Source organism: Heptranchias perlo, chromosome 33 (assembly GCF_035084215.1).
Source record: "Heptranchias perlo isolate sHepPer1 chromosome 33, sHepPer1.hap1, whole genome shotgun sequence".
Lineage (NCBI taxonomy): Eukaryota > Metazoa > Chordata > Chondrichthyes > Hexanchiformes > Hexanchidae > Heptranchias > Heptranchias perlo.
Genome location: NC_090357.1, coordinates 16,994,346 through 17,013,927, shown reverse-complemented (window position 1 = coordinate 17,013,927; position 19,582 = coordinate 16,994,346). Strand labels below are relative to the sequence as shown.

The 19,582-nt window shown below is 41.6% G+C and overlaps 1 protein-coding gene across 2 annotated transcripts in view; it reads right to left on the bottom strand.

Annotated features, from left to right (window-relative positions):
- Positions 1 to 19,582, bottom strand: part of LOC137301505 (protein Aster-B-like) — a 558,548-nt gene that overhangs the window by 362,768 nt on the left and 176,198 nt on the right. The window contains exon 1 of one of the 2 annotated variants that reach the window (XM_067971029.1): positions 11,184 to 11,912. The exons of the other annotated variant lie outside the window; for it this stretch is intronic. Coding sequence (XP_067827130.1) covers positions 11,184 to 11,524 — 341 coding nt within the window. The 5' untranslated portion in view covers positions 11,525 to 11,912. Of the gene's footprint in view, positions 1 to 11,183; positions 11,913 to 19,582 lie in introns of those variants that run through there. 2 annotated transcript variants of the gene reach the window in all.

Sequence of the window (19,582 nt, the reverse complement as noted above, 5' to 3'; positions counted from 1 at the left end):
TTTAACATACTATAATGTCCCAAGACACTTCACATGAGCATTATCCAACAAAATTTGACACCAAGTCACTTAAGATGATATTCGGAGAGGTGCCCAAAAGCTTACTCAAAGAGGTTTTAAAGAACATCTTAAAGGAGAGAGAAGTAGAAAGGTTTAGGGAAGGAGTTTCAGTGCCTGGGGCCTAGACAGCTGAAGGCACGGCCGCCAATGATGGGGCAAAGGAAATCGAAGATGCGTATAAGGCCAGAATTGGAGCAACGCAGAGTTGTCGGAGGGTTGTAGGGCTAGAGGAGGTTACAGAGATAGGGAGGGGCAAGGCCATGGAGTGATTTGAACACAAGGATGAGAAATTTAAATTTGAGGCCTTGCTGGACAGGGAGCCAATATAGGTCAGTAAGCACAGGGGTGGTAGGCGAAGGAGACTTGGTGAGAGTGAGCAGAGTTTTGGATGAGCTTAAGTTTACGGAGGGTGGAAGATGGGAGGCCAGCCAAGGGGGCACTGGAATAATTGAGTCTGGGGGTATCAACGGCATGGATGAGAGTTTTAGCAGCAGATGGACTGAGGCAGGGGTGGAGACGGGCTATATTACAGAGGTGGAAGTAGGCGGGCTTGATGATGGAGTGAATATGGGGTCGGAGGTTCAGCTCAGGGTCAAATAGGATGCCAAAGATGCGAACAGTCTGGTTCATTGACCAGGGAGGAGGACAGAATCAGTGGCTAGGAAACAGAATTTGTAGTGGGAGCCGAAGATAATAGCTTCGGTCTTCCTAATATTTAATTAGAAGAAATTTCTGCTCGGACGAGCGTGACAAATCAGTGGCAGTGGAGGGGTTGAGAGAGCTGGTGAGATAGAACTGGGTGTGGTCAGCGTACACATAGAATCTGACTGTGCTTTCAGATGATATTGCCGAGGGGCAGCATGTAGTTGAGAAATAGCTGGGTGCCAAGGCTGGGTCCTGAGGGACTCTAGAGGTAATGGTGCAGGAGTGGGAAGAGAAGCCAATGTAGGAGATTCTCTGGCTACGACTGGATAGATAAGAATGGTACCAGGCAAGGGCAGTCTCACCCAACTGGACATTGGAGAAGAGACGTTGGAGGAGGATGGTGTGGTCAACCGTTCAAAGGCTGTAGATAGGTTGAGAAAGGGTAGTGTACCATGGTCATAGTCATATAGTATATAATGTGACTTTGACAAGGGCCTTTTCAGTGCCTTTTTAAAGGATTGAGCATCATAAGATTTTCCATATCCCATGGCAGCTATTCTAATATGTGACAGTAATGATTTTGATCTTATTCAATTTGTGTGTATGTCTGAGTCGTGATTTGGGGGCGAGAGAGGAAACAGAACAAGGCTTTGTGAAGTTCAACAGTATTTTGTTTGGCAGTTGCCTTAATACTATCATAATGTTGTTTTGCAGTACTATTATTTATAAAAATCCTTGATTATATGGACCTAATAGTAGTGCTAGTTTGGCTATTCAGTCTTCTTAATACTTATGATGTGGAGATGCCGGTGATGGACTGGGGTTGACAATTGTAAACAATTTTACAACACCAAGTTATAGTCCAGCAATTTTATTTTAAATTCACAAGCTTTCGGAGGCTTCCTCCTTCCTCAGGTAAATGTTCAGGAGCTCCTCGAAGCCTACGCATTTATACATATAGAACAATACATAGTGTTTACAGAATGCCCCTGCAACTGCCCGTTGCCAAGGCAATCACCGTGTTCAGACAGAGAGGTGTCACCTGCAGAACCCCCGAATACACATTCAACAAAAAAACAAACAGGAAAAAAAACAGAGAGGCAGAAACATCCGGAAGGCAGAGAAAGCCAGCAAATGACCCATTATATTAAAAACAGATAACATTTGTTCGCTGGTGGGGTAACGTGTAGCGTGACATGAACCCAAGAAGGTTCATGTCACGCTACACGTTACCCCACCAGCGAACAAATGTTATCTGTTTTTAATATAATGGGTCATTTGCTGGCTTTCTCTGCCTTCCTGATGTTTCTGCCTCTCTCTGTTTTTTTTCCTGTTTGTTTTTTTGTTGAATGTGTATTCGGGGGTTCTGCAGGTGACACCTCTCTGTCTGAACACGGTGATTGCCTTGGCAACGGGCAGTTGCAGGGGCATTCTGTAAACACCATGTATTGTTCTATATGTATAAATGCGTAGGCTTCGAGGAGCTCCTGAACATTTACCTGAGGAAGGAGGAAGCCTCCGAAAGCTTGTGAATTTAAAATAAAATTGCTGGACTATAACTTGGTGTTGTAAAATTGTTTACAATTCTTAATACTTAGGCTCTGTTCACCATACTGTCAGATACAATGTTTGTAAATGATATACTATGTTTTTAAACAAAAAAAAACCAAGCTTATCCGCCACTTAACACCAAGGTACCTCACCTGGTTAGGTTAAAAAGTGAGTGAGACAACTGGAAATTGCGCCTGTAAACAGTTGAACAGTGGACGGGTCACTCAGAGGCTGAGCTGTATCATTTTTCCTTTCCATAGTTTGCCAATAAAAATGTAGCAGTGTTTCAAATTTCTCCTTCGAGGTTGTTCCATGGTTCAGTTCTTCTGCACGCACGCAGAATCTGGGTAATGTTGTTTCTACCTTTACTGGTCTTCAGTGAAGAGGCAGAGAGCTGAGCCGAACATACAACTGGAGACTGTGCAAGAAGCTTTTGTGAGGTCGAGGAATTATTTGCAGAGTGATTGAATAGATAACTGTGACATAATGAAAATCAATAATTCACTGGCATGTGATTAAAACTGTTAATTGTAATGAAGATTTAGGTGTTAATTATTTTAATTGCAGTGTGATTAAGATCAATAATTCACTGCAGGGTAATTCATGGCATGTGACAAGAATAAAACAGTAATTCACATTACCTCACAAAAACTTCTAGTGTAGTCATAAATCCAGTCAATGTCTCTCTCTCTCCACCCAGGTGTCTCTCCCTCCACCTAATGGCCAGTAATCTGACTAGCCAAGTGCAGGGACCATGTGATGTGACAGCACACGCACTGAATAACTGAGCTGTACTGACTTACAGGGTACCCTTGGAAGAGTGTGGGAAATTCCAATCTGCACGAATTTAAAAATCAACCAACATGAAGCTGCCGATTCTGGGTCCAAAATGCTAAATGCTCATGCAAAATGCACGTGGTCACCATGTATAGGCTAAATTACAAACAGACGTTACTGGATTGAACAAAGCTGCATTGAAGTCTTGACAACTACTTTGATTTCATATTTAAATTTCTATAATGCAGGGTAGATTATTTTTGAGTTGAAAGGCAGAATTATAGTCAGTTCCAAAATGCTGGAAAACGCACCAAATTGAATCAAAATCTTATAGAGGGGAAGGGGGATGGGGATGATTCCAGAACCCTCTATAAAACTCATGGCCTCAGTACTCATACTCTCCATCAGAAATTTCTAAATGCACCACTGCAAATGCTGAACTTTTGTGTTCTTTACTTTATTCCCTACAATGAAAGTGATGATATACTGATATGAAGTTACAGTGTACATTTTTAAAATTTCATTCTCAGGATGTGGGCATCGTTGGCAAGGCCAGCATTTATTGCCCATCCCTAGTTGCCCTGAGGTTTGATACAATTGACAGGCTCACTAGGCACAATAAAGGGCAGTTAAGAGTCAACCACTTTGATGTTGGAGTTAGGATAGCCAACTTGGGTTGAAGGCCTTCCTGGAAGTATGATCACATGACATTCGGACCACATGACAACTGACGATGTGATGCCTGATCAAGTGACATCTGATCACACGACTTCTACAAATGTTATTGCATTTACCTTATAAAGCTTGGGTCCCCTTGCTCGTGGTTTTATGCCAGCAGCTGTTGTGAGACAAATGCCAAGAACCAGGAGGCCACCCATGAGCAGACGAAGAGAGGAAACCGAGGAAACTCCCCCACCTAATTTCAGAGACTCCCCCGCACACCACCCCCTCCCCCCCATTTTAGAGACTGGTTAGGCCCCAGCTGGAGTATTGTGGCCAATTATGGGCACCTCACTTCAGGAAGGATGTCAAGGCCTTAGAGAGGGTGCAGAGGAGATTTACTAGAATGGTACCAGGGATGAAAGACTTCAGTTAAGTGGGGAGAGTACAGAAACTGGGGTTGTTCTCCTGAGAGCAGAGACGGTTGAGGGGAGATTTGATAGAGGTGTTCAAAATCAAGACAGGTTGAGATAAGAATAAATAAGGAGAAACTATTCCGACGCCAGAAGGGTCAGTAACCAAAGGACACAGATTTAAGGTAATTGGCAAAAGAACCAGAGGCGACATGAGGGAAAAAAATTTTATGCAGCCAGTTGTTATAATCTGGAATGCACTGCCTGAAAGGGTGGTGGAAGCAGATTCAATAACAACTTTCAAAAAGGAAATTGGATAAATAAAAAAAGGGAACAATTTGCAGGGCTATGTGGAAAGAGCAGGAGAGTGGGACTAATTGGATAGCTCTTTGAAAGAGCCGGCACTGGCACGATGGGCCAAATGGCCTCCTTCTGTGCTGCAACATTCTATATGGAGTTGCACACTGTTCTCGCCTCCTCCTTCCTCTCCCCCTGGTCTGGAGTGTTTGTAAATATTGCTGTTTCTTAAACTGAGACTGTATAATGGGATAAGATGCTAAGGCTGTCATTGATACCTCAGGGAGTATTGAATCTCCAATTTACAAATTATTCATTAGTTATTTTGTTTTCTTTTATATCTGCACAAAGTAAGTGACCAATATAAAATGCAGTATTACTCCTTGTTGCACCAACATTTGAAGTGTGATAAGCTACTAATTATTTTATATAATTTTTATTTACTAAAAAGTGGGGTAGCCATCTTGTTTTGTTTACATTTAAACTGTGCTCAGTGCTAGCATACTGTAATGAGATAAACTTTATCTAGAGCATGGCATGTCAAAGGGCCAGCTAATTAGCAGCAAAGCCATTCTTTCTCATGCAAGCTAGTGGGAGGGGAAACACTTTTCTTTCCATAAAATATTGGAACTCAGCAATATATGGATTGTAGATCTTGAATTTTAGAATTATTTGTCTTCCAAGTCACCTTATTTTTATCATTTAGAATATGGTACAAGCAATATAAAAAGAGAACAGCTAAAGAATGCACTGTTACTCACCAACGCTGTACTGCTGTGAACCAGTGCAATCTGATCAAAATATACACATCAAAAATCATTACTGCCTGTGTAGCTTGGTCATCAATTTCTTTTGTGCTTCACATTTTGCAGGTATTTATAAATTCACAATAATAAACCATATTAGACAGAATATAAATATGATTAATATTTATACTCCATTAATATAAATATTTCAAAATGTGTTTACTGTACAGTTTGTGTACTTGAAAAGGTGTATTCAGAATGGGGTCAGCCAAAAAAAAAATCTCATTAATGGTAAAAACTGAGTGGTGCAGTTTGTTGGCACAACCTCGTCATCTGTCGCAGTCTAGAATAGACAGATGGGAGTAAATGATCCTCTCTACTGCCTGCACAGCTTCTAAGCAAAATGAGTTCAGTTGTTCACAACTCCGTCACTTTAGGACATGACTCAAAAACCTAGAAATGTCCATCACCTGGCCCAAATTAGCAATGCATTTGCAGCCTCAGTACAGACCTGTGGACTCGAGATGGATCGAGTCGATGGCCTTTCAGCATCTTTCTCCATAGATGCTGAAAGGTCATTGACCTGAAACATGAACTGTTCCTACACAGATGCTGCCTGATTTGCCGAGTATTTCCAGCATTTTCTGTTTTAATTCAGATTTTCAGCATCTGCAGTATTTTGCTTTTGATGGAGCGTATGGATTGCTTTTCAAGTTACACCTATTAAACTAGGCAGTGAAACTGGTTTGGTAAGTGAAACGGGGTTGTAGAGACTGGGAAGGTTCCAAGCTCGATCCACATCTCCTTGCAGCTACCTGATAAAAGCCAGGGAGCAGCAGAAGTTCTACAATCGGTCTCAGTGTCCTGGATTAGGAGGGAAAAGAAAATAGATAGGGACAAGATCCTTATCATAATTCAATAATGGTGCTAGGGATTACTTCCGTGATTCCCTCTAAAGTTGAATAGCCTCGCAACAATTATCATCTTGGCTCGCACATGAAGAATATCTACTTAGGCAAAGTACCAATGCAGTTAGCACCCACAGGACCATACCCAGCATAAATCTGTACCTTTCAGAACAGAAAGGGGAAAAAAATGGAAAGTTGGAAAACAAAACTAGGGTTAAGTAGAAGCGGCATAATAAGCACTGAAAAGGAATTTATTAGGGACTTTAACAACATTGAGAGCAACCTACATGTTTTACTTCTCCGTCCTAACACCCTGGGTCTGAGGAACTGCTAACAGAGCATCTCCAAGCTTTGTAGTCTTTAAAATATTGTTTCCTTTGCCTGAAAAGCAACTGGTGTTGCTGGCTGATGAAATGGAAGCTGGAGGAGTGGGGTAAAAAATAATGGGTCTAAATGCTGGGGCTTTCTGAATATTTTCAGTGTTGAAATCCCAGATAAGGATCAAAAAACAAACAAATGTTAATACATAATTGAACATAAAAGACAGAGGAAGAAGTGGAGGTCAGGGAAGCAAATAAAAGAGAACTTATCTACATTTCTGAAAACAGGTGTGAAGAACTCTTGGAACACCTCTGTCAATTCCTGATCCTCTATTCTATCCCATTTCACTCGTAATAGGCCTATCTGGTCTTTTATCCTTCACCAATACATACCTAACTAAATTTTCATTGGATCCCTCTCACTGGGATTTACAGTTCAGCTTTCTGTTGCCCTCATATTTCCTCTAAAACTCATTTTAGTTTGCCTCAACTCACTTTTTTATAATAAGGGTAAGTGATCAGTATTATGACTGCAGCCTGGATATTTTATGTAAAACTCAAGCAGCAAATCATATTATACATAGTATGTGTAGAAATTCACAATGTCACAGCACAACAAGCCACTTACCTTCTACATACCTCCCAGACCACTTATTCTTTCCTAGAACACGTCTCACAGTTTCAAAGTCTACTATTCTAAAATAAAAACAGAAAATGCTGGAAATACTCAGCAAGTCAGGCACCAGCTGTGGAGAAAGAAAGAGTTAACGTTTCAGATCGATGACCTTTTGTCGGAACCAGAAGTGAAAGATTTAACAGTTTTTAAGCAAGTACAGAGCCAGGTAAAGGGGGGAGGGGGGGGGGAGAAGTTGATCATAACCACTGCTCCCATTTTCTCAGACAGGAGGTGCTGCTGATGGTTCTGATGTTGCCATTTATAGCTCCTCTAGACCCATCTTTTGTTTCTTTACTTATCCCATTACCATCCTCTTTGCCTTGCACCATCATCCCTTTTATCAAGTAATCACTCTTGCCCTCCAACCGAACACAGACCTTCCCTTTTGTCCTTTCCTCCCTTCCCCTTCCTCCCTCTACCTTTTGCCTGGCTCTGTACTTGCTTAAAAACTTTTACATCTTTCACTTCTTCCACTTCTGACGAAAGGTCATCGACCTGAAACCTTATCTCTGTTTCTTTCTCCACAGATGTTGCCTCACTTGCTGAGTATTTCCAGCATTTTGTGTTTTTATTTCAGGTTCCAGCATCCGCAGTATTTTGCTTTTCATCTGCTATTCTAAAGTCTTGCACAATCCTGTTGTTATTTTTACCATGACCTTAGTCACAATACCAAATTGAACAGTGATCACCAGAACCAAAGTACTTTCTTACTCTTACTTAAATGATGCAGATGGCTGCCATGTTTTCTCCATAAGTCGTCACTGGACTTAAAAGTTATTCATTGTGTGAAGCACTTTGAAGTGTTTCAACTTGATAAAGCATTATATAAATACAGGTACTATTACAGTAAGAACAAGATGAACATAGGATCAGGAGTTCTTTGAGCCTGTTCCGCCATCCAGATTATGGCTAATCTGTACCTCAACTCCATTTACCTGCTTTTTATCATGTGAAGCAGAGAAACAGAGATGCAATATTAGATTTGCATTGGTACCCTTACCTAATAAAAATCTGTCAATCTCAATCTTCAAAATGTCAATTGACCCAGCAGCCACAGCCTTTTGGGAGAGGGAATTCCAGATTTACACTACCCTTTGTGTGAAAAAGTGCTTCCTGATTTCACTTCTGAATAGCCTAGTGCTAATTTTAAGATTGTGCCCCCTTATTCTGGATTCCCCCACCAGAGGAAGTAGCTTCTCTGTATCTACCCTATCGAGTCCTTTTATTATTTTAAACACCTCAGTTAAATCATCCCTCAACCTTCTAAACCCAAGGGAATGAAAGCCAAGCTTATGCATCCTGTCCTCATAACTCTTTAAGCCCTGGTATCGTTCTGGTAAATCTGCGCTTTACCTCCTCCAAGGCCAATATATCCTTTGAGGTGTGGCGCCCAAAACTGAACATGGTACTCCAGATGGGGTCTGATCAAGGCTCTGCATAACTTAAGAATCACTTCCTCCCCTTTGTATTCCCGCCCCCTTGAAATAAAAGCCAGCATTCCATTGGCATTTTTGATTACTTTTTGTACCTGTGTAGATGATGAGCACATGTCCAGGTTAATAATCAGTTTTGGTGGATTAGATGCAAATCTAATATTGCATCTCTATTTCTCCGCTTCACATGCTTGCTAAATATCAGTTTTACGAACATACGAATTAAGAGCAGGAGTAGGCCATTCGGCCCCTCGAGCCTGCTCTGCCATTTGAAAAGATCATGGCTGATCTGATTGTGACCTCAACCCTACTTCAAGCAGTTTTCAGAGCAGTCAGGTTTTAGACCCTTGAAAACCAAAACCAAAACCTCAACATTCCTTCTGAACACAACATTCACTGTTCAGGTACTGGTATCACAATTCTGTAGGAACATTAAAGCTGCTGCTAAATTTATAGAACATACCAAGCCAGAAAACTTTAACAGATTAACTTTGCCTCACCCAACAATTCATCTTTATTAAACATATACATTTTAGAGCAATAGACCTGTCTCTTCTAGAAATTCTAACCTTCAACAAAATCTTGCATTTATATAGTGCCTTTAATGTAGTAAAACGATTCAAAGTGCTTCACAGGAGCGTTATCAAACAAAATTTGACAGTGAGCCACATAAGGAGGTATTAGGACAGGTGACCAAAAGCTTGGTCAAAGAGATAGGTTTTAAGGAGCACCTTAAAAGGAGGAGAGAAAGGTAAAGAGCTTTAGGGACGGGATTCCAGGGCTTAGGGCCTAAGCAGCTGAAGGCGCGGCCGCCAATGGTGCAGCAATTAAAATCAGGGATGCGCAAGAGGCAAGAATTGGAGGAGTCCAGAGATCTCGGAAAGTCGTAGGGCTGGAGGAGGTTACAGATATAGGGAGGTGTGAGGTCATGAAGGGATTGGAAAACAAGGACGAGAACTTTAAAATCGAGCCATTCCCAGACCGGGAGCCTATGTAGGTCAGTGAGCACAGGGGTGACGGGAGAACGGGAGTTTGTGCGAGTTAGGATACGGGCAGCATAGTTTTGGATGAGCTCAAGTTTATGGAGGGTGGAAGATGGGAAGCCAGCCAGGAAAGCATTGTAATAGTCCAGTCTAGAGGTAACAAAGGCATGGATGAGGGTTTCAGCAGCAGATGAGCTGAGGCAGGGGCGGAAACGGGCGATGTTACGGAGGTGGAAGTAGGCGGTCTTGGTGATGAAGCAGATATGTGGTCAGAAGCTCATCTCAGGGTCAAATAGGACAACAAGGTTGCGAATGGTCTGGTTCAACCTCAAACAGTGGTCAGGGAGAGGGATGGAGTCATTGGCTAGGGAACGGAGTTTGTGGCAGGGACCAAAGACAATGGCTTCGGTATTCCCAATATTTAGTTGGAGGAAATTTTTGCTTATCCACTACTGGATGCCAGACAAGCAATGTGACAAATGAGAGACAACGCAGGGGTCGAGGGAGGTGGTTGTAAGGTAGAGCTGGGTGTCATCAGCGTACACGTGGAATCTGACGTTGTATTTGCGGATGATGACTACTTCCACATGAAGAGTGCAACCCAGATTTAACTCCTTTACAAAACCCTAAAGCTTGTAATGTTAGCTAAGTTGTTTAAATGGAAAATAGTGTCTAGTTGGACTGTCTTACATTGTAAGACTAGTTGTAAGGTACAAAATTGTACATTACTCAATAGACTCGTTGGTGCACTATCATAGCATTACATTTTTAATAAGAATTATTACTTCTGATGCAGGTCAGTATGCTCTAATATTAGCAGGCTATCTCCTTCTGCATGTATCATTGATGCTGGTATCCTTCGTTCTGCCAAGAACCTTGCGTATCCACTTGACTCCCTCAGATGTCACAAATCAATGCTGAATATGTGGCAACTTGTGATTTTTCATTCTAATTATTTTATTTTTACATGCTCCCATTTTCTTATCCTCCACTCTCCTCCATCCCATCCCATCCCATCCCATCCCAAATATACACTACCCCTCTTGGTAGTAAGGACAAGATAATCCATCCTGGGGCAACTGGAAAAACATCATCAGTGACAGCCTTTGGTCAAGCCGTTAGGAGATATGTATGAGCAATACAGGTTAAGATTCTTCCACTGCTCAGAGTATTTTCACTTCCCAGTTGGCCTATTAAAGACTGATAAACCTGTGTGTTTTTCACAACCATTACCAAGCAGTAACTTCCAAGATCATTTTAGAAAACACACAGCAATTTAGTTAGGATATCTACGATTCGCTGCAATACTGCCAATTCTAACAAACTTTAAGTATGTTTGGATATTTACTTACATACAATACGTGTGTGAATGAGGGGAGGGGGTTGAGATAACTATATTTGTATCAGAAACTAGAAACACACTGGCAACCTTGTCTGAAAGCCATACTTTATATGGCAGATACAATTTCACTCTCTAGAGGCAAGCAATGATAAACTGCGCTCAGCTTCTTGTGCAATGAAGCTCTATGTCCTACTTGTTTTGCTTAGGACGTAGTTAGTCGTTAATATGAAAGCAGACAGTTATTCTAGTTGCTAAGTGTTCCAGAAAAGAACAAGGATTGTTTGGTGCCAGGATTTTCATGATTATATAGGTTTCTGTTTTACAGCACTTCACATTAATTGTTCATTTCACAGTTCGATGTTCAATACCTACCTGGTCTCACTTGCTTCCCTTTTCTCACGAACTCTCAGCCATTTTTTCAACAGGAAGCGTTTTCGACGAGGGGAAGCACTTGGCGTTGAGCAATTTGACCAAGGTGTATCCTCATCGCTTGACGGAGTGATTTCAATAGATGGAAGCTGTAGGTACTCTTTGGTTATCGAGCCACAGTAAATGTTGTTCACAATTTGTTCTTTCTCACTCTGAACATTCTTCCAACGCTTCATTTTGAAACGCTTTCTACGCAGCGTTGGAGTTGAAGACCTTGACCAGGCCACACTGCCATTGCCTGAAGATGAGATCTGTACAGCAGGAAGCTGCAGCATATCAGTCATCTCTATGGTTTGTGCAAGATTCCTTTATCGTGCTGTAAAATGCAGTTCTAAAACAGTCTTATACAAAAAAATTGAATGCTCACCAGTCCCACACCAGAAAATCGTAGCTGTCACTGTGAAACCACTCACATCGTAAGATTAGATCCAGTACCCGTTCATTTTACTTATTTGTGGTTTTCCTTTAAATAAAGTGGGGTTTTGTGCCAGTCAAATAGTTCTTATGTATTGAATTAAAGATTTTGAGAAGTGTAGTCTTTTCTAGCTGGTCCCCAAATTGAAATATTATAGCTGAAACTTCTTCAGTGTCCTTTAGGTCTCCAGAGCAGGTAGACTGTCAGCAGCAAGCTATTAGCAGGCTGGATGCCTACTGACCCATACTTTTTGATGGTAGGTACTGTAAACAAAAGTTAAAAACCAATCAAAAATCCACAGAGGGAGTGACCCTGTTTATTTGAGCAGCAGCAGTGTGATGAAGAGACCTGTGCTGGTCAGGTAAGCTGTAACATTAGATAACGCAGAAGATTAAACATGCATAAGCAATTGCAGCATGTAATTCTACTCTCTGTCCCGTGGGACCATGCTTACATTATTAAGCGGCTGCAACAAGCAGGATGGCAATCTATCAAACCTTCCTCAGAAGGATGGCCAACCTCCTAATCCCACATCTACATGGTAATGTCATTCTTCTTCCACATCACGGTGTCAATTTTTTTTCACAACAATTTAACAAAATATTCTTTTTAAAGATGTAAGCAGAATAAGAGAGAGATTGGAGGTTAGTGACTCAGTAACCAGGATGCACACGCAAGTTCATTCATCCAGCAGTGCTCCCCTAAAGCGGAGTAAAGATTTGTTTTATCCATTGTAAATATTCAGTACATGAATGATAGACGACTAGTTACGTATTCTGTTTATCTAGCATATTACAGATTATACAACAGTTTATATTCATACTATAATTGTACATTTTGAAGAGACAGTACAATTCTTTGCTGACATACCAGTGTTGTGATTCACATCTACCATAAAAATGCCTTTCTTTTTGAGGGGTGAGGGGGGGGAAGGGGGAGAAGGATACTACAGTGTCTTTCAAAGCACTCCCTTGAAAATCCTCCTTAAACGAGATTGTTTTATTTTAAAGTAGCTGAAGAAAATATATAGGTGAGCCTTGTTTAAAAGGTGCTTGCAATTTTTACCATATTTATAGATCTTCCCTAGGGCAAGAACATGCAAGAGATTTCCAGTTCTAATACTTTTTCTTGCCTGGAAAGCCACACTTACAATCTTGTAGGGTGCAAGATCTTTCTATCTGGGATAACCCTCAAAAGAAGAGTTACCTTACAGGACCTACAATAAAGCAAATATGAGATTAGAATAATCCACTGTAATCTGAAAGCAAAATCTATATATTCCACGTACGGTGGATATGTATATGTATATGAATGAAGCACAGTGAGGTTTTTTATACTTTCAGTTTGGTGCTCAATTATTTATATTTGGATTTTCTCAACTACATTGAACACTAGTTAGTGTCCTTCCGACTATCCAAAAAAACATTTGTTGTATCCCAAAACTCAGAAAATGGCATCCTATCACAGATATCCAATTGACTTAATCCACATTTGGAATCTGCATGTTGATTCTCAAGGCCTGCGGCAATACTTAATTAAAACAATTCCCATTCTTGCAACACTACATTCTTTCAAATGGACAACTCACAAACTCAGGAGCAAAACATAGCCTTCATGCAGAGGGATGGAAAAACTCAAATGTTCAACATCATTTGTGGGTAAAGGCCAAATCTGATCATTGCAGCTGCACTTTCAATCTTTGCTGAAAAAGCAACAATGCAATACAAAGATCATTTATTTAAATCACTTTTCCTACATTGAGGGCTAAAACACCAAATTTTGTGTCACTAGTTGAGAATCTGACAGACTCAACTTAAAAAGGTGCATGTACAAGCATGACCATCGTCACATTCAGATAGCTCTACAAATTCTGCAACATTTCATGACAAAACATTAAAGTTGCAACTGATTTCATTAAAAAAGCAAAAAGATACTTCAGACAATATAGGAGGTGAGAACAATTTGTGAAGGACTATTTGCTAGGGAACCAGTGTTCCAAGCCAAAAAAAGGCCATTGGAGTAGATGTGAACGTAACACATCAAATAGGCCAGAGGCAGATTAAAAAGCAAACTGAACAAGACAATTTTGTCAATTATTGTCTGATTATGCTTCTGTGAAGCGCCTTAGGACATTTTTCTATGTTAAAGGCACTATATAAATACAAGTAGTTGTTGACACATCTGTCCTTTGAATCATCTGATTATATACGTTTGGTCTACTGTCTCTAAAAGGTGATTAGCTAAAGTGCTGTTATAATAAATGTCAAATCATTCTATTCAGTACCCAATATATCTTATACAATGAGATAAAAGGGCAATAGTACAGAAGACTGAATGGGCGTATCCTTACATCACATTGGTCTTCAAAACACTGAGCAACTATCCATAATGTGTCTTAATGGTATAAATTTAGCAATAGTAAGTGGCCCATCAGGTTGTCTAGAAATAAAATTACGGTGAAGTTGTCTTTCAAAATGTGTTTGTTCCAACCTGTAATTTTCACAAGACCTTGGCAAGCAAAGCCACAACTCCAGCAGCTGAAATTTCTCTGTACCAAGCAAAATTTTAATAACTTTCACAGGAATCACATTACTGATAACAAGCCAGAACCCAGTGACTGCACTCATACTAACATCAGTGGAACAGATAGCAGATGATTGATTCGGTGCTTTTTTTAAATATACAGAATCTGTTATCAAAAGCTTTTCTTGCTACAAAATTATCCTTACATGGCGAGTTCGCAATCTCAGTGGAGTCAGCAAAAGGGAGGTGGTAGTCAGGATGAGAAATCGGAAGACAAGCTAATCCGAACTACTCTCAGTCCCTTCCAGACACCCAGTGATACAAAATGGATTGGCAGAGGTGTGGACATGAAGAGAGAATATTTTAAAATAGGTGAAGAATAAATAAAATAAAAATAGGAGCCACTGCTTACTTAGAAAGTTAGCAGTAAGTGCAGATGCAAATAGAGATTGACACGATTTATAATCCATACAATAAAACATTATCCCTCATCTTTGGTCAAGTTGAGCCATTTAATCTTTTATTTATCCCACTGAGCTGCAAGGACACATATAGCCTGCTGCCGGGAGGTGCTGGAGAACTTCCAGAAGTAACACTCTTCCCAATTTTCACTCCCTCTGCTGGGATATACTACAGCCATCTCTTGGTGCATCCCCACCTGGTGTATCTTATACCAGGAACTGAGCAAAGCAGAAACTGAAACTCCATTTATCCCTTGCTTATGGCTCTGAGCAGCGGTGGCAGGGTGGCTGGGGGGCCAGAGGAGAGGGTGCTGGGAGTTAGCGAATGTGTTAGCTGCGAAAAGTTTTTCCAGAGACAAAAAGGAGAGGATCTGAGATTAGGGGTGGACCTGATGATGTAAATGGTGAGGAAAGGGAGGAAGTGATTCTAAATGGCCTTCTTGATGATCAAAACCCAGAGGTGGCAAGGCCTTGTGTAATGGCATGGTTAGAGGAGTGCCATTGTGTGGGTGAGAATGTTACTATGTAGGGGGAGACTAAATAAAGCACGTAGGGCACAGAAATTGAAGAAGAGGGGTAAGGGGAATTTAGGTGAAGATTTAAATCACAAAGGGTAAGCAGTCACTCCTTGCAAAAATGAGAAAAATGTAAGGGAAGAGCTCTCAACAAAGAAGTCGCCACGCGGTTTGGGAAGTCGATAGACAGCAAGGGTTTTAAAGGAGAAGAGTGGAAGAGGGTATGGTGTTTAAAGAAAAGATGCTAAAGGAGTAAGGGGAGAAGTCAAGATGCCTACGAGAGCAAGGTCACCATTGTAGATATGATGAAACGTATAGCCAAGCAGGCTGGTTTTGGTCAGGGGGGAAGGAGTCACTGCCCGTAAGCCACGTTTCCACTTGGCCCAGGATAATAGTAGATTTGTCAAAGACGAAGTCATGGATCAGAAGGGTCTTGTTCGCAAGGGAGTGAACATTCTGGAGCGGACCAGTGGTTGACCTGACCAGTAGAGAGGTTGGAAAGGAGGCAGGCAGTTAGCAGGATTAACCCCAGTAAATGAACTCGATAGGTTTTCACTGGAAAAGATGAGGCAATCGGGTTTGCTACTCTGGAAGAACCAGCAGGTGCCAAGGTGGCCATGGCAGAGAGTATCTAACGTAGAGCAAAGATGACATAGGCTCATCTAGCAGAGATTGGAGCCTGGAAGGAAGGTGGGAGAAGAGGTCAGCTGATGGCCATACAGCTCCTGGAGTGAATCCACTATCATCCCACTGTCAGAGATACCCTTCCTCCTCTCCCACCATCAACTTGTTCACTATCTCTATCTTCCCGATAACTTCTGTGCAAGAAAAATGTGGATTATGAAATTACTACTGGAACAGCTCCTGCAGTATGACCAACACCACTCCTTTTCACCAACCAGAAACTTCTGCACTCAATACCAGTACTGTCCCACTTGTCCAACACAATCTCCTGATCCTCAGCCTGTGAATTTCAAATATTTTTGGCACCTAAGGTGTTCATAGTTTCTTCCCACTATTGATCCTGAGTGGACGCCCAAGGATTCCTGCAGGACATGTATTTAAATTGTTTACATTGTTTTTGCTCCCCTAGCAACAACCAACGTGTAAATCATTGGGCTACTCTGATGACTATGTCCTCCACGAAAACCTCAGACAATTCTACAACCTGTTCCAACTCTGCCCCTTATAGACACTGGACTGCTGCAACCTCCACATTTACTATCTAGCCCTCTCAATGAAGCTCCAACCACCGTGAAAAACTACCTACTATGATGGAGGTATGAACTCATCTCCAAATCCTAACGAGATTGTTGACCACTCTATTCTCCTGGAACATCTCTCCACCCCAGTCCACCTCCATGCCATTGTTCTCTCCTGGTTCACACCTACATGTCACATCGCATGCATTATATTGCACAGACACCTCAGGTGTACCCCAGGTGCACCCCAGGCTTGCATCCTTGGTCCCTTTCTCTTCACCATTTACCTGATACCTGTCCACAATGTTAACCAGAAACATGGGGTCAGTTTTTACATGTATGATAATGATACCCACTCAGCCTCGCCACCTTCTCTCCATCAACACCACAGCTAAGTCAAAACTTGTACCAGCTTCATTATCGGCAAAACCAAAGGCATCCTCCATGGCGCATAAACACCAATATGCTTCCGGCCTCGACTCCATCTTTCTCGTGGACTGCCAGTTCAAGCTAAACCCAGTGTACAGAATCTTAATGTATTGCTCAACCCTTATCTTCCTCTTCCACATCCAATCCATTAACAAGGCTTTTTTTCCACTTCCACAAAACTGCCAGCTTCCACCTCTTCCCCTCTGCTTCTGAAATAATTTGCATTTTTAACACCTTTAACTGGACTTCTCCAATAATCTACTTGCTGGCCTCCCCATTTCCATTACCCATTAACTGCAAGTCATCCAGACTGTCTTGACCTGCCTCCACATCACAACCAGCCCTGGCCAAGATCCACTAGCTGCCCATGTTCCAGAGAATCAACTTTAATTTTCTCATCCTCACTTTCAAATCACTCTATGGCCCCATGTTCCTGCACACATCCTCTGGTCCACCAACACTGGCCTACGTCTTATTCCCCGCTTCCTCCACTTCATAAGCAGCTACTGCTTCAGCCACCTTACCCCTACATTCTGGAATTCCCTCCGTCAGCTTCTTTGCTTTACCATCTCCCAGCCATCAAAAGCCTCCTTAAGACCTTCCCCTTCGACCCTAACGTTGCCTGTTCCTGACCCGCTTTCCTTTCCATGACCTCCCCTCGGCTACCATGTAAAAAACTGATGCTTCTTTGTGTGTAATGAGCATTACAGAATTGTAAGTAATTGCTGTTAAGTATCATTGGGTAGGGTGGAAGGTCGAGAGGAGCTTGTTGCTGAAAATTATGGGAGGCAGAAGTCATAGAAGATGAGTGATGAAGCGTGGCTAAAGCAAGGCTGGAAGGTGTTCAATAGAGAGACAATATGCTTAGATCCAGAGTTGTAACTAATATGCGCACACAAGTATACATGGCGGAACAGCATTCATCACATGAATAAGTTAAACAGAAAAACTCAATGCGTCCAGGAAGTCCTTTGCAGAGAGATGTGAGAAGTGGAAATAGGAGACCTGAGCAAAATTGAAGGTCCAGATTCCAAACCTGTCTTGAAATTGAGGTCCAAGTTCAGTGTGGTGATCAGGGTTTAGGCTCACTTGATGAAGATTTGTCTCTCAACATAGTTCTTTTTAAAAAAACTTCCTTCTTTCTATTCCTTTGCTCTCCTCCCTTTTTCAAGACACTTAAATCCCTTGCTCCTTGCCTCCTATGTTATACCTTTCTCTCATTTTCAGCTCCCTTTAAACTGTCTTTCTCTTTCTTCTTACGCCCAGGCAGTGACCTGGAGTGCAGAGGAACAGTGCACCAACAAGAAACCCAGCAGGCTCGCAAATTACCACCTCATGAAGACTGAAGGAACAGAACATCAATAAACTGAAGATTTTGCATGAGCAAATAAATAAATCTGTGACCCCCCCCCCACCCCCCAGATCCAATACTGGAGTCAAACTTCAAAGGCCTTCACTAAAACAGATTCTCTTACTTGCTGTAGTGTTGGGTATGATTGAGAGAGATTGATTCACCATATACTGCTCCCCCCTTCCCCTCAACATGTATGAAAGCAGAAATCATCCTCCAAATTACAAACTGCAAAGAACAAATACAAAGACATCACCAGAAAATTCAGCTAAACTTAATTATGGTTTCCACTGATTACAGTAAATAAGCATTAAAGCCAGACATATTAGAAGACACCGACTCACATATATTCATTTGCAGAGGCTTGCAATAATAGTGTCATTCTCATGAGCATCACCTAAGCACAGCATCCCCTTGGTGTTACTCCTCATGTGTACACACCAAAGTTTGTTCCATTTTGTTACCAGTGAAGGCAGAAAGTAAACACACAGCAGCTATGCAAATTTCAATTTGTATAACTGGTGAAGGTTCCGAGAAAGAATCACTGAAAATATCATAGGCCTATGATCAGAACCACTGTTGCAATTTACTCTATAGGATCGCTGCGCTTTCGACTGTTTTATCCTGGATAATTGTTGTCTGCTGGTTACTGAGGCTTGCAGCTGATCACTGAGGCTTGCAGCTGATCATGTTTGCTTCCAATATGCTCCCTTGGTGACAATTCTGCTACGAGGGCATAAGCTAAAGCAAACAACAAGACTCAACTGCTTCCACACCTGATCCTGCTCTCCCATCCGCTCCAGACACAACTACAGACCATATACAAATATCCCCCCATCCCAACTCAGGTTCGTTGCTTCTCCTGAAAAGATCAGTATTTGCCTGCCGTTCGTTAAGGTCAACAGAATCCTTATGCACTAAAGTTTTCCCATGGTGACTTTGTGCCATATATGGCTGATTGGGTCTACTTTGTGTCATTTTGCACCATGGGAAATGGTGCCCATCATCAGTTGTGATAATTATCCTGAGCAAAAAGATTGGAACCTCACACATAAATTCCGACCAGATACTGGAGGCACTATAGAAGAAAACCTCAAATAGTTACAATCATTCATGGTTGTTACAACCTTTTAGCAATGAGTTACACATGTTGGAAATCGTTTTCAAAATCTTCAATTATATTAACAGCCTCAATCTGAAAACCCTTAAGGACAACAAATTTTATATTAGCTATATATTTTTTTTAAAACGGTATAGTCTGTGTGCGAGCTGACTATTCCCCTTGCACTATCCCCAACATAGGGCACTGGGGCCAATTGTAGCATCCAACTGCCATCCTGGCCGACAATAGATCAGGGATGAAATCTGAGAGTTTCTTGTCAGTATGGCTGAGTTATACATTGCTTTTCCCACTGAGCTAATGGGGGAGCTGGGAAGAACAACTTA